Here is a 9,861-nt window from a genome sequence, read left to right on the forward strand (position 1 = left end):
CCAATCAATGTGCTCCAATCTAAGACGTCCAGCTAGATGATCCGCAGTGAGAGTATATATATTGTTAATAAATGTTGTCATTCTGAAGAAGATTTGTATTTGAAACGTCAGCAATATAGTGTTCATATACTCCAACATGCATTTTTCTACAATTTTTTCCACTAATATATATATACATATATATATATATGTATATATACACAACAACAAAATTCAGGATATGAAAACAAGAGTGTTTTACATTAAATTAATGTATGTATTAATATGTTTAATACGATGGTGGAAATTAGTCCACAATATACAATCTATTGTACTAATAAAAAAAAAAGATCGCTGTGTGGCTGTTTCTCTTTTAGACCGGTATTAATCCTTTCAGAAGCGGAGACTTTCCCCAGGTAAATAAGGTCATGTGGTGTCAGCCACGAGAAAATTACTAAAGGCAATAACAATACTTCTAAGCAAACTAATCAAGGTATTTTTGTACATTCAGAACAAGTGTGGTTTCTTAGGGCTGAATTAAGTTGTCTGGGTTTTGCTAAAGTCGTTAAAGGGAATACTACTATTTGGTTAACTGAAAGCATCAAAGTTTCCCACGTTCTCTCAGTGATATGCAAATCTTCTATTCTTCTAAAAAATCTCGATGAAAGGAATGTCACTCACTCAGGACCCTCGTCAGTCCTGTGACCATTAGTGCAATGAATATGGATCACTAGTTTTAAACATAATTTGTAGTGGATTACAATGACAAAACATGCTGGCAGATCATTCGATTCGTAAAAAGATCAGATGACTATAACGTAAAAATAAACAGATAACACACACAAACAGGTAAGTGCACAACTAGATCTTGTAGCAAACCTCAAGCAAATGTTATCTAGCAGACGAGTGAACCCAATCTGAACGAGATTTTGGTTTATTGAGACCCCAATCCCCTGTGAATCACCCTAAAGCGCCACAGAATTATCGTTCGTTTACCAATGAAAACATAGTCCATGAGTCACCTAATCTGTAGGATTAACACTTTCGACCGTTTGGTGACCTACAGGAACTTGTGACTTACCTTACAGCTCCATAGAATCATCGAACGTTTACCAAGTAAGAATATAACCAGTGAGCCACCCAATCAGTAGAACTAATACCCTAGACCTGTTAGTTGCCTACAGTAACATAATACCCAAGAAGTGATCATATCTGCATGAAGATAATCATAAAGAATATCTATAGCTCATTATAGGTTGCACTGGTTAATGATGTCATTCTTTTAACTACAGTCAGTTCACTTTAGCTCAATGACGATTTAGTATGTAAAGAATGTCCTTGTTATTAGATTAGAAATCATGGTGGAATGTATACATAAACATATAAAAAAATAAACCATTAACAAAGAAAAAGAAATGCGATTTAACAATATTTGATTACCGGAAATTCAATTGTTTAGCATCATTATTGAATATAATCTCCACCAAGTTCCAATAAGCTGACTAGAGCAACTACCCCTCCATATAACTTTTGTCATCACTGCTATATGAACTCTTGTGTAAATCTTATCTATACATTTTACACAATATTGCCTTAAATTTTGGTTCGAACTTTCAAACCCATTCAAAAGTGGCATCGATAAATTATTTCATTGTGAATAAACTTAAAAGCTACTCATCCAATTTGGTAACTCTAAAGTCATTTAAAGGCGTTTTCACACTGTTGTTTTTCTTCCAACCTCCAACTAATCGGTGGTACCACACACCTCCAGCACTTTTTTCCTCCGTAAAATCACCATGGCAAACTATTTTGTCTTCTTAATAATTTACTTACAGTAATATGTCATTTGATATGCTGGAGGAAAATCATTTTCCCTCAGCATATCAAATTCCTTACCGATAGCTGCGGCCTGCAAATCTGCCCCAACAGTTGGAGAAAAAAATAGCTCAATGTGATAACGCCTTAAGTCTGGGTTTCGACCTCCAGTTGACCATGTTTCTCCGTGTTATCCACCTTTGCATTCATAGTACACGTTATTCCTGAGTGAAGATGGTAATTAATCAGTTCCGTTCAATTACACCATTTTGGTCCGCAATTCGACCTCTAGTTGTATAAAACTGCCCACACGGGTCAGAACGAAAGCGCTTCCATCGGGATTTTTCATGTGCCACAAAGAGAGGTAGCTAGACATGGGAGAGAGAAAGCCTTAACCTGTCGTAATCCCGAACTGTCTTCTTCCAACCGAATCTCTACCCCATGTAGTACAGCTTGGTCAGATCACTCGCGAAGTTGGCACACATAGTGTAATTTCTCTTCACAGTTTCCATCGAGGGCGGCGTAGGCGTGCTGGGCGTGTAGAAGCATACAGTTGGCATGATAGTCGAATTGTGGATGGCCTTCCACCCACAGTGACCAATCCACCGGGTTTCCGGACACCCAGGCCCATTGGTACTCCCAGTTAGAGTCAGTGGCCCCCATCCAGATTTTTTCTGGAGCCTCTGTGAATAAAAGAACAAGGAATCAGGTTTGCTTATCACTGAGACCTTCACATCCTGATCTGATTAATATGAAAGAAGGTTTCTAATCTAAAACTGCTAACTGTTTGTAATTCTCAGACTAACTTAGCCTCAATTAGATTATTTTAACTGCGAGGTGATCCCAAGCCCGGATAAATAAGGAGGGGCGGGCATAGAGCTAACGTTTCACAGCTCCTGACGTATGCTGAAAATCAATGGTCATAAAGGAAGTATCTATACAAAAAAGGACTCATCGATAAGAACAAAATAGAATACTTAATCGGAATTGGTCCTGTCACATAAACGGACTGAACGAAGGACGCTCAGAAAGGTCAACGCAATGTCCGGGGCAGAGCGCTCAACAGCGCTCTTGGTGCTATAGAAAGAATACCAGGAACTTCAGCCAACATCAGGGGACACTCCACATAGCCTCAGGAGCGCAGAGACCCAGGAGCGCCGTTAAGGGAGTTACCACTGTCTTTGCACATGCAGAACGTTTGCCGTTCAGCCCGCTAACGCTGGAAGGCCAGTCACAACTGAGCACTCTGTTTGTCCTTGTCGATGAGCTACTCTTTTTGTATAAACACTTCTCACACTTCCCTTTGCCCATTGTGCCACCCAAAGCGTTGGCGTAATCCTTCACTGGGATATCGTGTTGCTTATCTTAAGAAGAGCTTCAATGATTGTTCTTTTGGTTTTGCTGCAGTGGAAGTAAACAACTTTGTAGTTTGATTCGTTGGACTTCATACGCCACTGCTGGAGCAAAGCGAGTGCATCGTCAGGTACTTTTTGTATAACGTTTTGTGTGACTTATGTAATTAGTGTTGTCTGCATAAAAAATGTAATTTCCTGATTGTGCGGTTAAACTGGCTCTGGAAGATCATTCGTATATAGGTTGTATAGAGTAGGGGAAAGGACATGGCCTTAAGGCACGCCAGTCTTGGGTTCAGGAAGTAGGGACAGGTTGGCCCGCCACCATATTCATATTGTCCTGTCATCCAGGTAGTTGCAAAGGTTTTAATTACAGAATAAGGTCAAAGTAGTCGTGCAATTTGTGCTAAAAAACCTCGTGTAGAGGACATGCTCGAACACCTAAACGAAGTACTCTAGGAAAGATATGGGACTGCAGGACAGGTGTGCAGAGGTGGGTTTCTGGGAGCTTGGGTAAACAGATACAAAGAATTGAGAAGAGTACTTATATATCAAATGAACATGGGTAAAGGAATCTAGGGAGACTCAATACAGATGGCTCCCGAGTAGGCAGTGCAAGTAATGATAGCATGAGGGGTTAGGGCTGATAACTTTAATAATCAGTTTGTTGATTACAAGCCATGCAATGGACTCAGGTGACCGCTGTTCATTTGGAAGACTTAGAGTTAAGAAAATATCTAATGAGAGAGGATTCAGCAGTTTTATATCTAGAATTACAATGGCATTTGAAGATCATGGGAGTATTTTTTCACTCCATGCTGTGTTTCTAATGACTGGTGTGGTAAAAGAATGCGGATCTATTATTGGTATATTTAACAGAATATCTGTGTAAATCTCACAGGTGATCCCATAATTCATATACACTAAGCTGCTCTTATCTTGAACTCTAATTAAGAAAAAAAAATGGAAATAGATTAATGAATGATAGATAAATGAATAAATAAGAAACAAACAAGTCAATGGATGAATAAAGATAAACAAGTAAATGAGTAAATAGGGCCACAAATAAAAGGATAAACAATTGATAAAGAAAACGTTGAATAAATGAAAGAGTGAATTAGTAAATGGTAAAATAAAGACGTGGATAAATACCTAAACAAATGAGCAATTATAAAAAAATATTTGTAGAATCTCCTTAACATTTTTCATTGAGTTGTCCCACTTCTACTGACCTTTCAGAAAATAAAGTCGCTGTTTTAGGTACTGATGATCTTCCATGGCAGCCAGGTCTCCGTGGATACTTCGGCAGGCTGCTCTTGCCTGCGACCACGTCCTCTGGTGACGGGAGATGTACAGACACTCGGGTCCAACTGGAACATAACTAAGTGGACAAGGTGGTCCTACAGTCGTCAGTGGCTTCTTCAGGAAAGGACTTCGAGTTGAAGGAGTAGGAGGAGGGCGAGGAGTTGAAGTAGAGGGTGGAGGAGGGGATGAGGAGGGAGGAGGGGGAGGAGGAGGTGGTGGAGGAAGAGGAGGAGGAGGGGAAGGTGGAGGTGCTGATGCTCTTGGTGTATGCAAAGTTGTCGAGGGCGTGTCGTTTCTGAAGGAGGTAGTCTGATTGGAAAAGGCTTGTTTTAATTTTTTATTGTTGTTGGCTTTAGTGACAGTGTCCTTAGTGGTATCAGTTACCTTCCTTACACCCTGATGGCCAAAGTCAGTGGTGGCGATGGTTGTAAGGGTACCAGCAGTATTAGATAAGACCGAGGTGGTGGTAGCGGTGGTGGTGGAAGGAAGAAGAGAGGACGGCTTGGTACCAGAGTTCGGACCTTTACCGACAACTGTCTTTTTACTCTTGTCAACTGGCTCTGGGTTTTTATTCCTTTGCTGAACCCCATTCCTCTCCGAGAAGTGGTTGTTGCCTTTGCCCAGGTGGTTGGGTTGTTCGGGAACGAACGTAAGTGTGTTGTTCGTCTCTTTCTCCGTACTCGGGAAATCCTCCTCGCTGTCGACCAGACGATCCTTTCCACAAGGACTCACGTATTTGGTTTTCTCTTTTACTTTCTCTGGAGGCTCGATCTTTTTAGCTTTCTCCACTTCACCCTTGGTCTCTATCTCCTTATTCCTTCCTTTCAGTTTGGTTGTTTCCTTTTCCGTGCCCTTCTCGGGTTTCCACGAGAACTTGTGGTCTTCGGACTCTTCCAGGATGTTCGATGACGTGTTGTAGTCGAAACGACTTCCTAAGCGTTCGCGCCACATCGGCTGGAAGACCTCCAAGTCTTTACCTGCCAAACAAAGAATAGTGATAGAAACATTTCAAATGGATCATCCATTCTATCTCTCTCTCTCTCTCTCTCTCTCTCTCTCTATATATATATATATATATATATATATATATATATATATATATATACACCAACCACAATTCTATATAATTCTAAGCCAACAAAATCGAGAAACTCGAGGTGGCCAACATGCAGAAATTGAAACGTGGTACAGCCAAGTACTCGAACCTGCGCTATATATATATATACATATATATATATATATATACACATATATTTCTATTTACCTATCTTTATATCTATCATGTATATCTTTCTCTGTCTCTTACTACCTCATTACTACCGTGAATCCATTTTTTTTCCCCAGCGCAAATGTTTTCCTCTCCTGAGCTTGTTATAATTATCTTTTAACCTTTTCAAATTATTTCATAAGGATCTCTTTTAAATCCTCAAAGGAATGAATCGGGATGTTAATTCTTGCGTTTTTACCCTTTTATCAGTTACTTGTTTATTAGGTGAATTTATATTCTATGTTTTATCAATTACTTCCTTCAGAATTCGGTTTATTGTGGTCATTCTTGTTTCTGTTTTTTTTTTTTTTTGCGGTTCTAAGTTACTTATTTCAGTTTATGATCAGTGCCAATTCATTATTACTGTCTTTCCCTCCGGTCACCTTGGTCGAAAATTTAAGATTTCACTTAACTTCCAATTTGTGTTTTTCCTCTTAATAATCTGGATTAATTCACATTCCACAATAGAAGATTACAAATTCATAATTTTCCGACATTCACTTAACGGAACCACATTGTCTCGCCCTCGAATCCTATTAAATAAATAAATTATATATATAAATATATATATATATATATATATATATATATATATATATATACATATATATACACACGGCGGCCGTGTGTGTGTATGCGTGCCTGTGTGTGTGTGTGTGTGTGTGTGTGTGTGTGTGTGTGCGTGTGTGTGCGCGCGTATGTGTGTGCGTATGTGTATGCGTGTGTGTGCGTGCGTGCGTGTGTGTGTGCGTATGTGTGTGTGTGTGTGTGTGTATGTGTGTGCGTATGTGTGTGTGTGTGTGTGTGTGTGTGTGTGTGTGCGCGTGTGTGTGTTGAAGTCTCCATCACTACAACCTAACACACGAACTTGGAGACATTTACTGCACGCACGAAACAATTAAGAGCTCGATACACGTACACCTTCCCGGCTTCAGATCCGCTGGCTTAAACAGAAAACCATAAACGAAAATAAAGTTGATAAACATGCGCACCCGTGTTTTTCCGATGCCAGGCCCTGAGAGCATCGATGACGTATGAGACGTTTACGATGCGGCTGGTGAGGACGCTGAAGCTGTTGCTGGTTGCCCGCTGGTGAGACCGAAGAGATTCGTCCGCTTGCACGAACTGAGGACGGGGAAGCAAAACGACCTTTCAGACTCAAAGACAAAGGCAAGGTCAATCGGCTAGAGTTCAGTTTGTTTGTGTTAGCCAAAGATCTATGAACTGAGGACGGGGAAGCAAAACGACCTTTCAGACTCAAAGACAAAGGCAAGGTCAATGGGCTAGAGTTCAGTTTGTTTGTGTTACCCAAAGATATATATTTCTGTCTATTTATATACATACATACATACATACATATACCAGAGGCTTTTTTTCCCTTAAAAGGGAGGTAGCCTTTCAGACTCAAAGACAAAGGCAAGGTCAATCGGCTAGAGTTCAGTTTGTTTGTGTTAGCCAAAGATCTATGAACTGAGGACGGGGAAGCAAAACGACCTTTCAGACTCAAAGACAAAGGCAAGGTCAATTGGCTTGAGTTCAGTTTGTTTGTGTTAGCCAAAGATATATATTTCTATCTATATACATACATACATACATACATATACCAGAGGCTTTTTTCCCCCTTACAGGGGAGGTAGCCTTTCAGACTCAAAGACAAAGGCAAGGTCAATCGGCTTGAGTTCAGTTTGTTTGGGTTAGCCAAAGATCTATGAATTGAGGACGGGGAAGGAAAACGACCTTTCAGACTCAAAGACAAAGGCAAGGTCAATTGGCTTGAGTTCAGTTTGTTTGTATTAGCCAAAGATCTATATTTCTGTCTATCTATATACATACATACATACATACATACATATACCAGAGGCCTTTTTCCTCCTTATAAGGGAGGTAGCCTTTCAGACTCAAAGACAAAGGCAAGGTCAATCGGCTAGAGTTCAGTTTGTTTGTGTTAGCCAAAGATATATATTTCTGTCTATTTATATACATACATACATACATACATATACCAGAGGCCTTTTTCCCCCTTATAAGGGAGGTAGCCTTTCAGACTCAAAGACAAAGGCAAGGTCAATCGGCTAGAGTTCAGTTTGTTTGTGTTACCAAAAGATCTATATTTCTATCTATCTATACATACATACATATACCAGAGGCCTTTTTCCCCTTATAAGGGAGGTAGCCAAAAAAACAAAGGCATAAAAACCACTTCCACCCATTCCATCCCTATCACACTCCACTCCCATCCACCCTCTTCCCTCCCTCTTATCTTGGCACCCCTTGGTATATAGATAGATAATGAAATCTATCTATTTACTAAGGGATCATTTCCTCCTTATAAGAGAGGTAGCCGGCCAAAACATGCACCCACTCCCACCCATTCCACTCCCACCCATTCCACCCCCATCCACCACCCTTGATTCCCCCCCTCATCTTGCTGTAAGCCAAATATGTAATACAAAAAAATGGAGACAATGTCAAAGTTGAATCCATGTAATATGTTTTTAATGAACTCACAGACATGTAAATTGATAAATACAAGCTTATACAGTAATATACAGAAAAATATATATATATATATTGTGTGTGTGTGTGTGTGTGTGTGTGTGTGTGTGTGTGTGTGTGTGTGTGTGTGTGTGTGTGTGTGTGTGTTTGCTTAGAATAAAAGAACGTGTAACTATGATTATACAAACTTTGATAACCCGGGGACATTTGTTTTGAATGTTACCAAAATATTCTATTTGAGCAGCAGACTACAGATGAAATTTATAAAAGGTAGCACATGGTTGAAGAGCTGTTGTATGTTACAAAATTTTTATTCTAGAAAGCCAGGCCTTACCAAGAAAGCTTCAACCCCGTCATTTTTCTTAGCCACCCATTGGCCAAATAAAGCTAATTGGAGTTAGCAGGAAAAATATGTTAGATATTGTACTAAATGTACTAAATGTACTAAGGATCTCACCTTCATCTCCAGCTCTTGACAGGTTTCCTTGCAAAGCCGGAGTTGCTGGTTGAGTATCTCCATCGACGTGTGCAGCTGCGTCACAAGAGCCTGCAACTGCAGATGCTCCTCGGACATGATCGCCATTTTGTTGAGCAGATCGTTCATTCTTGCGTGAACGCTTCTGTCCTCGAACCATCGCTCTCTTCGAGACCTCGAGATCTGCTGCTCACGGCCACTGCCGGAGGCCGCTTGACTTGCGTCGGCAGACACCGCCGGCAGAAGAAGCAGGATGAAGACGAACATCAACGGGAGAGAAGAACGAGAGGGCAGAATCTCCCTCCGCTTCAGACTCCGCGTGTTACGTAAAAACAAATGTGACGAAAAAAAAGACGAACTGCTGGGTGGTGACAAAGTCGAAGAACCGCAGGACGACGAACCAGCTGGGCTGCAGCTGGCTAGCGTACAAGAGACATTACAGGAGAAATATTTTGTACAAGGAAGAGCCAGAATGAAGCAGAACGAAGACAGCTGAAGGAGACAAAGAGGACGTAAAGAGGAACTCGAAGAAAAAAACTTATATGATAAAGAAGAAGACCAAAGTTGAGTTCTGATGGACGTTCCGTCAAAGTTTTTACACTTATTAAAGTTACTCTCGTTCTCGTCATTACAGTGGTTGATATTTCTCATGTGTTGTGAATTACTAGTATTAAACTTCATTGTGACGATGACACACACAATCCAGCACGGCCAAACTATCTCCGGTTTGTATCTTTCTGATGTTCTTGTTTCTGTCTGGGTATGTCACTATCGTACCATATATACGGATTTTATCATTAATAAATTTCAATACAAGGACAATATTTGATACTAAAGAATAAAAAACAAAAATGTATTATTGTAGACACCCAAAGGTGCCCAAGAATTCATCTACTACATACAATTTTTTTCTGTTTAAAATGTGTAAAACAGAGTATTTCTAAATGTATTACACTTTCTATAACAAAATTTATTTATATCTAATCTAAATTATACCAATAGGACAATATCAAATGTACATCACAGAGGTTAAATCTATCACATGGAACATTTTATTATCTACAATTATAGTCATTAACATAACATGTAAAACAGCTGTTGAAAGAAAACGGTGCTTTTTGTTGTTAAAGATCCTGATACGTGATTTCTTATATATATATATATATATATAT

The 9,861-nt window shown here is 39.8% G+C and overlaps 1 protein-coding gene across 1 annotated transcript; it reads right to left on the bottom strand.

Annotated features, from left to right (window-relative positions):
- Positions 1-218: 218 nt before the first annotated feature.
- LOC143040419 (uncharacterized) lies at positions 219-9,492 on the bottom strand. The gene is made up of 4 exons (XM_076211500.1): positions 8,672-9,492; positions 6,711-6,843; positions 4,379-5,428; positions 219-2,477 (listed from the first exon to the last, which is right to left on the bottom strand). The coding sequence occupies exons 1-4, from the start codon at positions 9,368-9,370 to the stop codon at positions 2,257-2,259; spliced, it is 2,103 nt and encodes a 700-aa protein (XP_076067615.1). The 5' UTR covers positions 9,371-9,492; the 3' UTR covers positions 219-2,256.
- Between the last annotated feature and the right edge of the window lie 369 nt (positions 9,493-9,861).

The sequence above is a fragment of the Oratosquilla oratoria genome, chromosome 28, assembly GCF_046742065.1.
Source record: "Oratosquilla oratoria isolate Oo_2021 chromosome 28, ASM4674206v1, whole genome shotgun sequence".
NCBI classification, from domain to species: Eukaryota; Metazoa; Arthropoda; class Malacostraca; order Stomatopoda; family Squillidae; genus Oratosquilla; species Oratosquilla oratoria.

Excerpts from the sequence above, each read along its gene's own strand:
- LOC143040419 (XM_076211500.1), bottom strand. The coding sequence starts at position 9,370 with ATGAAGTTTAATACTAGTAATTCACAACACATGAGAAATATCAACCAC. Across the intron at positions 5,429-6,710 it reads CTGGCATCGGAAAAACACGG|GTAAAGACTTGGAGGTCTTC; the intron begins GTGCGCATGTTT and ends TTTGTTTGGCAG. Across the intron at positions 2,478-4,378 it reads GCGACTTTATTTTCTGAAAG|AGGCTCCAGAAAAAATCTGG; the intron begins GTCAGTAGAAGT and ends TTTTATTCACAG.